Below are 15089 nucleotides of genomic sequence, written 5' to 3' on the forward strand. Positions count from 1 at the left end.
GGCGATCTGCGGAGTAGCCTGCATTCAGCTATTATTCTGGGGGAGGAGGGGCGGGGAGTGAAGGGGCTTAGTGTTCTGCAGAGAGTCCTGAAATGACTTCCTTGGAAATTCTACCTTGCAGCCGCCCACCCTGAGAAACTTCTTTTGTGGAGAGGGATGGGGGTAGGGTGGGAATGGAAGTGAGAAAGACGGGACAAAACTTGGAATATTTTGGGGTGTGTGTGCTGGTGAGGAGTGGATGTTCTGAGCTCCTCCTCTTCTTCTGGCCCTCAGACCTCTGAGGAGATCAGAGATTCCTCTCTGGAATCCACGTTTTCCAAGCTCAGCGGATCCTTTATCCAAAGAAAAATAAGAGAAGCCTATCGCCTTGCTCCATTGAGCAGGGCTACGTTTCCCACTGTGCCCCTAGAGCTTAGAAGGGGAGGGCGGGGGGAGGAGGGTAGGCCTGGGCAACGGCATCTGCAGATGGGGGGAGCTGGCCAGGGAAGGGGAAAGGTGGACCCCCGCAGTGCTCCACAGCACCTGTCACTGCGCCTCCGGAAACTCTCCCGAGCTCTGGGCTCCCGCCCCCACGCCCCCACGCCCCCGCTAGCGCTCCCTTCTCCCGCCTCCTCTAGCTCCCGCCTCCCTCCCCAGCAGCTCCTCCCCATAAACTCCCCTCCCCATCAGCTCCTCCCAGATCTCCCCTCTCCCCGCTTTCTCGCTCCAGCTCCTCCCCGCCTCCTCGCTCCCCTCCCCCTCCGCCGCTGCTCCCTGCCCCCGCCGCTGCCGATCTCCATCTCCGCAGTCTGGGCCGCTGGGTGCAGAGGCTGCCGCAGACCCAGCGGCCACCGCCGCCTCCCTCAATCCCAATATCCATTGTCTCCCACCCCACCTGAGCCTCCACTTTCCCCACAACCATGGCGCACGAATCCGGGAGGAGCTCTCGTCTCGGGGTGCCCTGCGGGGAGCCGGCAGAGCTCGGAGGTGCGGTAGGGTCGGGCTGGGCAGGGGTGGGGGCGGAGGGGGTTGCGCAGGGGCGGCGAGGACTTTCGGTGGGCGGGAGAAAATGCTCGATTCTCTGCGTAGGCCCCTGTCCTCACACCTATTCCGTGAACTCGCTTGTGGCCTTGGGAAGGGAGGGTGGCTGAGGAGGGGAGTAGCATGCTCTTGCCCCCCTCCCCTCCTCCCGCCTCCCTCCCCCTCACCCCTGCCCCATGCCGGGTTGTCTCCTGTCCACACTGTTCTGGCCTGAGCTTTAGACTTCTGCATGGCCTGATGGTGAGCTCATCTCCCCACCCCCAACTAGCGGTTACTGGGCTCCTTGTTAATTAGAGCCTCGGTATACCCAACCCAACTGCGCCACCCACGCTCTCTCTCCTTGTCTTCTCCCCAGGTGATGCTAGCGAGGAAGATCACCCCCAAGTCTGTGCCAAGTGCTGCGCACAATTCACTGACCCAACTGAATTCCTCGCCCACCAGAATGCATGTTCTACTGACCCTCCTGTAATGGTGATAATTGGGGGCCAGGAGAACCCCAACAACTCTTCAGCCTCCTCTGAACCCCGGCCTGAGGGTCACAATAATCCTCAGGTCATGGACACAGAGCATAGCAACCCCCCAGATTCTGGGTCCTCCGTGCCCACGGATCCCACCTGGGGCCCGGAGAGGAGAGGAGAGGAGTCTTCGGGGCATTTCCTGGTCGCTGCCACAAGTACAGCGGCTGGGGGAGGTGGGGGCCTGATCTTGGCCAGTCCCAAGCTGGGAGCAACCCCATTACCTCCAGAATCGACCCCTGCGCCCCCCCCTCCTCCACCCCCCCCCTCCGCCCCCAGGTGTAGGCAGTGGCCACTTGAACATCCCCCTGATCTTGGAAGAGCTACGCGTTCTGCAGCAGCGGCAGATCCATCAGATGCAGATGACTGAGCAAATCTGCAGGCAGGTGCTGTTGCTTGGCTCCTTAGGCCAGACGGTGGGTGCCCCTGCCAGTCCCTCAGAGCTACCTGGGACAGGGACTGCCTCTTCCACCAAGCCCCTACTACCCCTCTTCAGCCCCATGAAGCCTGTCCAAACCAGCAAGACACTGGCATCTTCCTCCTCCTCCTCCTCCTCTTCCTCTTCAGGGGCAGAAACACCCAAGCAGGCCTTCTTCCACCTTTACCACCCACTGGGGTCACAGCATCCTTTCTCTGCTGGAGGGGTTGGGCGAAGCCACAAACCTACCCCTGCCCCTTCCCCAGCTTTGCCAGGCAGCACAGATCAGCTGATTGCCTCGCCTCATCTGGCATTCCCAAGCACCACGGGACTACTGGCAGCACAGTGTCTTGGGGCAGCCCGAGGCCTGGAGGCCACTGCCTCCCCAGGGCTCCTGAAGCCAAAGAATGGAAGTGGTGAGCTGAGCTATGGAGAAGTGATGGGTCCCTTGGAGAAGCCTGGTGGAAGGCACAAATGCCGCTTCTGTGCCAAAGTATTTGGCAGTGACAGTGCCCTGCAGATCCACCTTCGTTCCCACACGGGTGAGAGGCCCTATAAGTGCAATGTCTGCGGAAACCGCTTTACCACCCGTGGCAACCTCAAAGTGCATTTCCACCGGCATCGTGAGAAGTACCCACATGTGCAGATGAACCCACACCCAGTACCAGAGCACCTAGACTACGTCATTACCAGCAGTGGCTTGCCTTATGGTATGTCCGTGCCGCCAGAGAAGGCCGAGGAGGAGGCAGCCACTCCAGGTGGAGGTGTTGAGCGCAAGCCTCTGGTGGCCTCCACCACAGCACTCAGTGCCACAGAGAGCCTGACTCTGCTCTCCACCAGTGCAGGCACAGCCACAGCTCCAGGACTCCCTGCTTTCAATAAGTTTGTGCTCATGAAAGCAGTGGAACCCAAGAATAAAGCTGATGAAAACACCCCTCCAGGGAGTGAGGGCTCAGCCATCAGTGGAGTGGCAGAAAGTAGCACAGCAACTCGCATGCAGCTAAGTAAGTTGGTGACTTCACTACCTAGCTGGGCACTGCTTACCAACCACTTCAAGTCCACTGGCAGCTTCCCTTTCCCCTATGTGCTGGAGCCCTTGGGAGCCTCACCCTCTGAGACATCAAAGCTGCAGCAACTGGTAGAAAAGATTGACCGGCAAGGAGCTGTGGCAGTGACCTCAACTGCCTCAGGAGCCCCCACCACCTCTGCCCCTGCAGCTTCATCCTCAGCCTCTTCTGGACCTAACCAGTGTGTCATCTGTCTCCGGGTGCTTAGCTGCCCTCGGGCCCTACGCCTTCATTATGGCCAACATGGAGGTGAGAGGCCCTTCAAATGCAAAGTGTGTGGCAGAGCCTTCTCCACCAGGGGTAATCTGCGTGCACATTTCGTGGGCCACAAGGCCAGTCCAGCTGCCCGGGCACAGAACTCCTGCCCCATCTGCCAGAAGAAGTTCACCAATGCTGTCACTCTGCAGCAGCATGTCCGGATGCACCTGGGGGGCCAGATCCCCAATGGCGGTACTGCACTCCCTGAAGGTGGAGGAGCTGCTCAGGAGAATGGCTCCGAGCAATCTACAGTCTCCGGGGCAGGGAGTTTCCCCCAGCAGCAGTCCCAGCAGCCATCACCAGAAGAGGAGTTGTCTGAGGAGGAGGAAGAAGAGGATGAGGAAGAAGAGGAAGATGTGACTGATGAAGATTCCCTGGCAGGGAGAGGCTCAGAGAGTGGAGGTGAGAAGGCAATATCAGTGAGAGGTGATTCAGAAGAGGCATCTGGGGCAGAGGAGGAGGTGGGGACAGTGGCGGCAGCAGTCACAGCTGGGAAGGAGATGGACAGTAATGAGAAAGCTACTCAGCAATCTTCTTTGCCACCACCACTACCAGCACCTGAGAGCCTGGATCAGCCTCAGCCAATGGAGCAGGGAATCAGTGATGTTTTAGGAGGCAAGGAAGAGGGGGGCAAACCGGAGAGAAGCTCAAGCCCAGCATCGGCACTCACCCCAGAAGGGGAAGGCACCAGCGTGACCTTAGTAGAGGAGCTGAGCCTGCAGGAGGCAATGAGGAAGGAGCCAGGAGAGAGCAGCAGCAGAAAGGCCTGTGAAGTGTGTGGCCAGGCCTTTCCCTCCCAGGCAGCTCTGGAGGAGCATCAGAAGACCCACCCCAAGGAGGGGCCGCTCTTCACTTGTGTTTTCTGCAGGCAGGGCTTTCTTGAGCGGGCTACCCTCAAGAAGCATATGCTACTGGCACACCACCAGGTACAGCCCTTTGCCCCCCATGGCCCTCAGAATATTGCTGCTCTTTCTTTAGTCCCTGGCTGTTCACCTTCCATCACCTCCACAGGGCTCTCCCCCTTTCCCCGAAAAGATGACCCCACGATCCCATGAGCCTGTTTTTCTGTACCTGCTGCTCTTTGTCCCACAGAGCAGAAACACCTTCACAAAAGGACCTCCCAGATTTATGAGCCCTGATTTTGTCTTTTTCTCTAAGTTCTTAACATGATATGTCCCTAGTGGCTTTTCTCTAGTCCCTGAGCTTGGAAATTACTGTGCTTACAAGGAGATGGCCCCCTAAGGAATTTTTCTTCCCTCCTCATTCTTTGTACCTGAGGAAAATAGATTCTCTGCAGCTTTCTCAAGAGGAACCCTCTCCAGCTTCCCTGGTGTGACCCTTCTTTCCCCTCCTCCTTCCTCTCCCTTTCCCTTTGGCAGGTGCACCTGAGCACCTACATTTGGAATTGCAGCCTAGCCCAAAGGGCTGGCAGCTGTTTCTGAGGGCCCAGTGCCACTCCTCTGGGGTGACTTTTCTGCTCAGCTGTTGGGTGTGGGTCCCCTATCTTTCTAGAACCAGTATGTGGCATTCCTGTCAAGTGGCCTGCCCATGAAGCCCTGGAATTCCAGCTCCACCTCCACTACCACTCCAAGCCTGGCCCCACCAGTGCCGTTTGGCCTAGGAACTGTGGCTGGGAAGGTGCCTCCAACAATGGGATCCAGGGAAGCCAACGAGAAGACAGCTCCCGTCCTATTTCAGCCTCCTGCACCCAAGGCAGTGCCTGAGAAGCCCATCATAGACAAGAAGTAGCAAACTGTATATTCCTTTCCCCTCCCCCTCCTCCAGAAGGTACCGGTACTGAAGATGCTCCAGTAATTGGTGACCCAACCCTAGGAAGTATGGAGAAATGAAGGGCATAGGAAAATTTTCCCAGTAAATCCCCTGATGGTCACATTAAAGTAAAGGTGTTGGCTGGTCAGTGTGCCGAGACCTCTCCAGCTTCTCATTCATCATGGCCTCTCAAAGTTGGGAAACAAGCTGATTTCTTGCCAAGAGGTCTACCAGGAGTTATCTGGGAAATGTGAAGTTCATATCTTTAAGGACCATTGTTGGTCAGCATGGTCGATGAAGTAATGATGAGAGAGTTACGGAATGTTGCTAAAACATAGGGCTTGCTGGTACCTATGTGACTAAGAAAGGGGCATGATGTAAGGGAAAGGGCCTCAAATTATTGTGAATGTGGACATTCTCGTTAATATTCTTTTGGGCTAATAGTGACATAGTGTGCAGAGGTGTTCCAGGGATCATGGGGGATTTCCTAGTACTAGTATGCTTCTAGTTGTAGATAACTCCCTCCTTTATTCCCTGGCCCCTTGTATTTTCCTTATCTTCCTCTTTCAAGACCCCTATCCTCCCCATTTTGCCTATCTGTAGGCTGGGGCCTGTGTCTTTGTCATTGTCTGGTTCTTAGAGTCCCAGACTTTGGGAGACCAGCTCCAGGTGGCGTCCTCCCTGCCTCTCTGTCTTGTAATGAGATGTAGTATTTACTCTTAACATAGGATCATTTGGAACAGGAGTTCTGAGGAGGAGAGAGAGAGGGTTTTGCTATTGACTGACTTGAACGATGGCTTCTCCTCAAGCTGTAGGCTCCAGAGCTTCCTAACCTAGTAAAATGTCAAGAACAGACAGGGGAGATATTAGTGTCTTTCCCTCTATCATTAAAGGTGTTTTAACCAAATATTTATGTGTTTCTCCTTATTTCATGATTACATAGCCAGCTGGGGTGTGATATGGGCATTCTCCAACATTGAGATTCCCTTCCCACCTACATCTCCTGCCAAAGCTGAACATATGGTGTTGAAATATTGACTTTATTCAGCCTTGTCCTAAGACAGCCTTCAGTTAATGTAACTTCCCTGTGGAAATTGTTCCCTGTGGAGTTTGTATTTCCAAAAGGCAGGCATTTGCCCACTATGTCCAGTCATTGTCTAGATTTTCTCTACCTAGAACCTTCCACCACCAGGCCTTTGTGTGGCTTTTGTTTGGAGGTTGGAAACTTTCTTTTCAGTCTCTTTCAAACCACAGATCAGCCTTCTGATATCAGCGAATCTGTGGAACCAAGGTGAATTAAACTTTATGATCCTTGAGATCTGATGTCATAATCAGAAATTTAAAAAATGTAATTCAGCCCTAATAATTTCTACCAACAAGACAAAGGATTCTTAGCATTAAGAATGCAGAAGAAGCACATAGGGATGGGGTTAAATAAAACATGTATAATTTTTTTTTTTTTTTTTTTGCCTGTCACAGTGGCTCACGCCTATAATCTCAACAGTTTGGGAGGTCGAGGCAGGCAGATAGCTTGAGCCCAGGAGTTTGAGACCAGCCTGAGCAACATGTCAAAACACTACCTCTTCCAAAAATACAAAAATTAGCTGGGTGTGATGGTGGACACCTATGGTCCCAGCCAATCAGGAGTCTGAGATGGGAGGATTACCTGAGTCCAAGGAGATTGATGTGTAAGATTCTAATATCATTGACTGTTAGTGCTAAAGGGATGGAACTGATAAAATGATTTGCCCAGAGTCACTCAGTGGCAAAGCTGGATTAAGAACCCAGGTAGGGCCAGGCACGGTGGCTCATGCCTGTAATCCCAGCACTTTGGAAGGCCAACACGGGTGGGATCACTGGAGCCCAGGAGTTCAAGACACGCCTGGAAAACAATGAGACCCTGTCTCTGCAAAAATAATTAGCTGGCGGGGCACGGCGGCTCGTGCCTGTAATCCCTGCACTTTGGGAGGCTGAGAAGGGTGGATCACCTGAGGTCAGGAGTTCGAGACCAGCCTGGCCAACGTGATGAAACTCTGTCTCCACTAAAAATACAAAAAATTAGCTGGGCATGGTGGTACGTGCCTATAATCCCAGCCATTCAGGAGGCTGAGGCAGGAGAATTGCTTGAACCCAGGAGGCAGAGGTTGCTGAGAGCTGAGATCATGCCACTGCACTCCAGCCTGGGCAACGAGAGCCAAACTCTGTCTCAAAAAATATATAATAATAATTAGCTGAGCATGGTGGCAAGCACGTGTAGCCCCAGCTACTCCAGTGTAGTCTCAGCTACTCAAGAGGCTGAGGTGGTAGATGAAGGCTGCAATGAGCTATGATAGCACTGGACTCCAGCCTGGGTGACAAGAGTGAGACCCTGTCTCAAAAAAACAAAACAAAACAAAAACAGAACCCAGGTAGGCAGAATCCCAGTCATTGCACTACTTTCACTCATCAGAGATGGCACTTGCTTCCTGCTACGTCATTTAAGATTCTGGATGTGAGGCTGCCTGTAAGAAGGGAAAGAGGTGAGTAAACCTATTCCTTTTTAGGGGCAGGGGGACAGAGTCTTAACTCTGTCACCAAGGCTGGGGTACAGTGGCGTAATTACAGCTCACCGCAGCCTCAACTTCCCAGGCTCAGGTGATTCTCCCATCTCAGCCTCCCAGGGAGCTGGGACTAATAGGTGTGCCCCACCACACCCAGCTAATTTTTCATATTTTCTGTGGACACAAGGTTTCACCATGTTGGCCAGGCTGGTCTCCAACTCCTGGGCTCAAGTGATCTGCCTGCCTCAGCTTCTCAAAGTGCTGGGATTACAGGCTTGAGCCACCGCGCCCGGCCTAAACCTACTCTTAATTTAAGATAAAGAACCAATGTTTAATTCTAGTTGCCCCCACCAGAGCAGTACAAGCCCCCTTTAAAATGTAACTGGTGAATAGGAACGCATGGGAATCTTTCATTTCTGGCAAAGCTTTGTAGATCTGCTTTTCCTCTCAGCCTGTGGAAGGAGGTGGGTCACCAATCCTTCCATCCCCTTAACCTCTCCCACCCCCACTAGACACAGATAATGCCATTTAACTAATTAAACCAGACTTGCCCTCTCTTTAGGTGCCAGTTCCCATTATGGTAACAGCTGTCAGTGAGGCTTCTATTGATGGACACTTCCTTGGGCAGGCCAGCACTAAGCCTGAATCCCCACCCCGCTTTTTCACAGCTCTACTTTATTTTCTTTCCGCCTCCTTTTCATTCTTTTCCCTCTCCTGCTTTTTCTCCTTTCACTGACCTCCTCTTATTTGATAGCTTTTATTTCTATTTCTTTTCTCCCTTCATCCCTAATTTATTCTTTCTCTTCCTAGAGCCTTTAATTTCTTCCTTCTTACAATTGACCCTATCTCTACGCTCAGCCCCACCATTTCCCACTCTCAGTAACTTTTTGCTGGACAATCTTTTTGGAAGTTGAATTAAGTCTAACCTGCAGGAATGAATATATAAATAAATACAGCTTGCAAAACACTTATTTTACATGAAACAGAGGATCTAGTTCAAATTGGATGAATAAAGTCATTGCTATTATAAGAAGCAAGACACCGCTTCTTCGCTCATTCATTCAGTTGACTTTTGAGGATTTACTCTGTTTCAGAGACCAAGAGTTCTCAATTCCCAGTCAAAATAATTTTTAGGCTGGGCACAGTGGCTCACGCCTGTAATCCTAACGCTCTGGGAGGCCGAGGCGGGCAGAACACCTGAGGTTGGGAGTTCAAGACCAGCCTGGCCAACATGGTAAAAACCCATCTCTACTAAAAACACAAAATTTAGCCGGGCGGTAGTGGCCTGTAATCCCAGCTACTCCGGAGGCTGAGGTAGGAGAACTGCCTGAATCACTTGAGTTGCTTGAACCTGGGAGGTGAAGGTTGCAGTGATCGTGCCACTGCACTACAGCCTGGGTGGCAGAGGGCAACTCTGTCTCAAAAAAAAAAAAAAAAAAAGAGACCAAGTGTTGGTTAGGTGCAAAGGTAAACACTGTTATGCCTCGCTTAATGACCAGGACACATTCCAAGTAATGTATCATTAGGCAATTTTGTTGTTGTGCAAACCTCATAGAGTTTACTTACACAAACCAATATGGTATAGCCTACTACACACCTAGATTAGGTGTGGCTATGGTATAGCCTATTGCTCCTAGGCAACAAACCTGTGCAGCATATTACTGTGCTAAATACTATAGGCAACTGTAGCACAATGGTATTTGTGTATCTAGACACACAAAAGGTACAGTAAAAATACAATACAAAAGATTAAAAAATGATATACCTATATAGGGCACTTTCCATGAATGGAGTTTGCAGGACTGGAAGTTGCTGTGGGTGAGTTAGTGAGTGCATGGTAAGTGAATGTGAAGGTCTAGGACATTACTGTAAAAAACTGTAAACTTTATAAACACTGTATGCTTAGACTACACTAAATTTATTTAAAATGAAGTACCGTGCTACAACATTATGGCAACTACAACGTCACTAGGTGATAGGAATTTTTCAGCTCCATTATGATCTTATGGAACCATTGTTCTGCATGTGGTCCATAGTTGACCAAAACATCATTATATGATGTTTGACTGTAAAATAAACTTCTGCCCTTAGGGAGCTCAGTCTCAGCGGGAAAATGTAAACAGATACTCTCTCTTTTTTTTTTTGTTTTAAGAGACAGGGTCTCAGTATTGGACATGGTGGACTCCAACTCCTTGGCTTAACTGACCTTCCCATTTCAGCCTCCTGGGACTACAGGCACATACCATGGTGCCTAGCTTTAAACATACTTTTATTTGGGGGTGAAAGGAACTATGACAGATAATGGACAGTGTCCTGTGGAATCTAAGACAGGGAATTCAAACTTGTAATTCTAAAGTGGAGAAGGGAAAGGGAGCATACAATTCTCTTGAATTCACCTTTCACAATAACCATTCTCAAGTATATTAACTCAACCTATACAACTTAGGAACCAATGCAGTTGCCATTTAAGAATCTATGCAAGGCCGGGCGCTGCGGCTCACTCCTGTAATCCCAGCGCGTTGGCAGGCTGAGGCGGGTGGATCACTTGAGGTCATGAGTTCAAGACCAGCTTGGGCAACGTGGTGAGACCGCCATCTCTACTGAAAATACAAAATTAGGGCCGGGTGCGGTGGCTCAAGCCTGTAATCCCAGCACTTTGGGAGGCCGAGACGGGTGGATCATGAGGTCAGGAGATCGAGACCATCCTGGCTAACACGGTGAAACCCTGTCTCTACTAAAAAATACAAAAAACTAGCCGGGCGAGGTGGTGGGAGCCTGTAGTCCCAGCTACTCGGGAGGCTGAGGCAGGAGAATCACTTGAACCCAGGAGGCAGAGGTTGCAGTGAACCAAGATCATGCCATTGCACTACAGCCCGGGCAACAAGAGCAAAACACCATCTCAAAAATAAATATTAGCCAAGTGTAGTGGCAGGCACCTGTAATCCCAGCTACTTGGAAGGCTGAGGCAACAGAATGACTTGAACCCGGGAGGTGGAGGTTGCAGCGAGCTGAGATCATGCCACTGCAGTCCAGCCTGGAGACAGAGCAAGACTCCGACTCAAAAAAAAAAAAAAAAAAAAAAAAAAGAACCTGTATAAGATCCATCGCACTCTGGCAGATGCAGAGATGGGCTGCTTTTGAGATGTTCCTTCAAGAAAGAACTGGCTAACAAGCTGCAAGGAGCCTGGTTAGCTGACAACCTCCAGCTGTACTGCTCTTCTCCAATCCTTGGCCCAAAACTGAGCAAGGTACAAGGGCTTAGCCATTGGAACATAGGACTCTAATGAGCAATCTTTGCTCTGGAAATTCCTACTGGACTGGCAGAGACTTTATCAGGTCTGCATTATGGTCTGACAGGTCTCCCTAATCAATTCCACTCCCCCTTTCCCCCACTGTCTTTCCTTATACCAGTGTTATTCCCCAGTAAAACTTCTGTACTGCTAATTCTGTCCCAGCATCTGCTTCTCAGAGAATTCAACCTGTGTCACCCCTGAACAAGGCGCAGAATTTATTGACACATTCTCGTCTCTCAGAAACTCCTGCACCTGTAACTTTGGTTATTGTCGCTGGCACTTTTTTTTTTTTTTTTTTTTTTGAGATGTAGTCTCGCTCTGTCACCCAGGCTGGAGTGCAGTGGCATGATCTTGGCTCACTGCAACCTCCACCTCCCGGGTTCAAGTGATTCTCCTGCCTCAACCTCCCGAGTCATTGGGATTAGAGGCGTGCGCCATCACATCTGGCTAATTTTTGTATTTTTAGTAGAGACGGGGTTTCACCATGTTGGTCAGGCTAGTCTCAAACTCCTGACCTCGTGATCGGCCTGCCTCAGCCTCCTAAAGTCCTGGGATTACAGGCATGAGCCATCACACCCGGCCGTCACTGGAACTTCTTAACCAATCAACAAACACTTGTCTTCTGATCACCAAAACAGATTTCACTAGTCTTATTCTCAATTAGACCCAACTTTGACTCCCCCCTTTTTTTTTTTTAATTTTTTTTTTTGAGATGGAGTCTCGCTCTGTCGCCCAGGCTGGAGTGCAGTGGCTGGATCTCCGCCTCCCGGCTTCACGCCATTCTCCTGCCTCAGCCTCCCGAGTAGCTGGGACTACAGGCGCCCGCCACCTTGCCCGGCTAGTTTTTTTTTTGTATTTTTTAGAGACGGGGTTTCACCGTGTTAGCCAGGATGGTCTCGATCTCCTGACCTCGTGATCCGCCCGTCTGGGCCTTCCAAAGTGCTGGGATTACAGGCTTGAGCCACCGCGCCCGGCCTGACTTCCTTTATATTTCCTTATCTATTCTAACATTTAATAATGGTAGGTTGACTAATCCTAGTGGACATTCTGTTTTTAGTCAGATATGAACAAGACTTGAGGGAAAAAAACGTTCATCCAAAGAATCAAGTAAAAAGTGAAGAGTTGGGCACGATGGCTTATGCCTGTAATCCCAGCACTTTGGGAGGCCAAGGCAGGTGGATCACGAGGTCAGGAGTTTGAGACCAGCCTGGCCAACATAGTGAAATCCTGTCTCTACTAAAAATACAAAAATTAGCTGGGCATGGTGGTGCATGCCTGTAGTTCCAGCTACTCGGGAGGCTGAGGCAGGAGAATTGCCTGAACCTGGGAAGCGGAGGTTATGGTGAGCCGAGATCGTGCTACTGCACTCCAGCCTGGGCAACAGAGCGAGACTCCATCTCAAAAAAAAAAAAGTGAAGTATACAGTTAGTACTGTGTTTGAAATGGGGTCTTGGTATGTTGCCTAGGATGGTCTCGAGTTCAAGGGATCCTCCCACCTCAGCCTCCAAAGCAGCTGGGATTACAGGCACACACCACAGCACACAGCCTACTAGTGTTTTCTTTTTTTTTTTTTTGAGACAGAATCTTGCCCTGTCGCCCAGGCTGGAGTGCAATGGCACCATCTCAGCTCACCACAACCTCTGCCTCCCAGGTTCAAGTGATTCTCCTACCTCAACCTCCCAAGTAGCTGAAACTACAGGCACATACCACCACATCTGGCTAATTTTTGTATTTTTAGTAGAGACAGTGTTTCACTATGTTGGCCAGGCTGGCCTCGAACTCCTGACCTCGTGATCAACCTGCCTCGGCCTCCCAAAGTGCTGGGATTACAGGTGTGAGCCACCGCGCCTGGCCTAGTGTCTTAATACTTACATATTTGCTTATGATTCCATGGAGTGCCTGGTAGGATGGCTTGTCTCTGTTCCATGTGGTGAGCACTGGGCTTACTCAGACAGATTTCATTTGGACTGGAGGAGCCAAGATGGCCTCACTCACTTCTGGCTACTTGGATGGCTGACTGTAATGCTGAACCCTCTCTTCTTACCATCCTTCACCCTACAGGGTCTCTCTTTTCAAGTGGTCTATCAGGGTAACTGGACTTCCATGAAAGCCCAGGGTTCCAAGAGGGCAGAAACAGAAGCTGTGGCAGCACATCTGGAGGTCCCTCAGATCTGTGTCTTGCTTCAACAGTGTTTAGATGGAACAGACCCAGGGACTCTCTCTCAAAAATTAGAAACAAAACCAAACCAAACTCCGGAAGCTGTAATGCCTCTTAAGGTCTAGACCTCTGGGCCGGGTGCGGTGGCTCAAGCCTGTAATCTCAGCACTTTGGGAGGCCGAGGCGGGCGGATCACGAGGTCAGGAGATTGAGACCATCCTGGCTAACACGGTGAAACCCCGTCTCTACCAAAAAATACAAAAAACTAGCCGGGCGAGGTGGCAGGCACCTGTAGTCCCAGCTACTTGGGAGGCTGAGGTAGGAGAATGGCGTAAACCTGCGAGGTGGAGCTTGCAGTGAGCTGAGATCTGGCCACTGTACTCCAGCCTGGGTGGCAGAGCGAGACTCCGTCTCAAAAAAAAAAAAAAAAAAAAAAAACAAGGTCTAGACCTCTTAAGGTCTAGAACTCAGGGAATATCACTTCCGCCACATTCTTTTGGTGAAAGCCAGTCAGAAGCCTAGCTCAGATTCAAGAGGAGGGGGAATAAGCTTTACTTATTGATTGAAAGGGGACAAAGTCACACTACCTAAGGGCAAGTGGGTAGGAGGCATTGTTGTGGCCACCTCTGGAAGCAATCTACCACAGCAGATATGAGGAAAAGTTCAGAAGTGTAATGCATGCAGCACCTATCTGCTCAAAATTAGGCTTACATTCTGTTTTGACTAGAAGTCTGTCTGCATTTTTCCCTCCTCCTCCTCCTCCTCCTCCTCTGTGCCTGCGGGCTGACAAGAAAGCAGTATCTTTCTTTTGAGCAGCAAACTGGTCAAGAGGAGTCTAAAAAGAATCTCTCTATAAGAAGATCATGATAAGAGCCCTTCCTGTACTTCAAAAAATCTGCCCAATATGCCACTGTAATAATTTACCCAGAGTTAATGTGAAAGCAAAAACTTCTGAGAGCTGCCCTTGATTTGATTGACTTTCGGGAGTACTTGTGCTACTTCTTTGCACCACTGCCCTCCAGCAGGGAAAGAGTGAGGCTTGTCTTAATAAAACAAAAACAAAAAAACAAAGTTACACATCCCAAAAGACAGTGTAAATTCCCTAAAAGTAAATTAAGTTCAGAAAATGAGATGGAAATGAGTATTTCGATCACTACTAAATCTCCGTAGTATCTAACACATAGTAGTCACTCAATACTTACTGAATGGATAAAAGTCATATTACAATCTTTCAATAGCTCCCTTCATATTCACCCCTTCCTTTTCATTACTGTTCATAACCAGCTTTTAAAGTTCTTCTCATCAGACACTTAGTTACAATGGACTACTAACCGTCTTCCTCCTCTCCCAAATCTCCTTCCTCCTCACCTCAACTTATCTAGAACAGCAGATCAACTTTGAAACATTTCTATTTACAAACTCTAATTGTTTCCTATTGTATTCTTAATAAATTGCCAAGTCTTTACTCAGGTACCATGTACCTTCTGCAATCTGGCCTCAAATTTGGGAACCTAAAATTTCTCCCAATATTCCCAAATACAAATCTTTATATTCTGGCGAACTAATCCGGATTGACATAACACACGTCCTGCTTTCCTACCTCTAGTCTAGACCTTTGCCTTTATCATATTCTAGACCTGGATTTCCCTCCTATACCTTCACCTACTGAAACCTTAACGGTCACTTCAAGCCTGAACCTTGATGCCAGCTTCTTTCCAATATATTCCTGGGTCATTAAACTTGCAGTCCTCCTCTTCTTTGAAATCACGTTTTTTTTTTGTTGTTGTTGTTGTTTTTGTTTTTTTAATTTTATTTCATTGTTTTTGAGACGGAGTCTCGCTCTGTGGCCCAGGCTGGAGTGTAGTGGCCGGATCTCAGCTCACTGCAAGCTCCGCCTCCTAGGTTCAGGCGATTCTCCTGGCTCAGCCTCCCCAGTAGCTGGGACTACAGGCGCCCACCACCTCACCCGGCTAGTTTTCACTGCAAGCTCTGCCTCCCGGGTTTACACCATTCTCCTGCCTCAGCCTCCCGAGGAGCTGGGACTACAGGC

The 15089-nt window shown here is 49.9% G+C and overlaps 1 protein-coding gene across 1 annotated transcript; it reads left to right on the top strand.

The window, feature by feature from the left end:
• The first annotated feature begins 615 nt into the window (after positions 1–615).
• On the top strand, positions 616–5955 carry SALL2 (spalt like transcription factor 2). Its single transcript, XM_023230468.1, is given in 4 exon segments — positions 616–966; positions 1376–1794; positions 1796–4204; positions 4791–5955. Coding segments are annotated over 4 exon segments (3132 nt in total). The 5' UTR covers positions 616–899; the 3' UTR covers positions 5028–5955.
• The last annotated feature ends 9134 nt before the right edge of the window (positions 5956–15089 follow it).

The sequence above is a fragment of the Piliocolobus tephrosceles genome, chromosome 6, assembly GCF_002776525.5.
Source record: "Piliocolobus tephrosceles isolate RC106 chromosome 6, ASM277652v3, whole genome shotgun sequence".
Lineage (NCBI taxonomy): Eukaryota > Metazoa > Chordata > Mammalia > Primates > Cercopithecidae > Piliocolobus > Piliocolobus tephrosceles.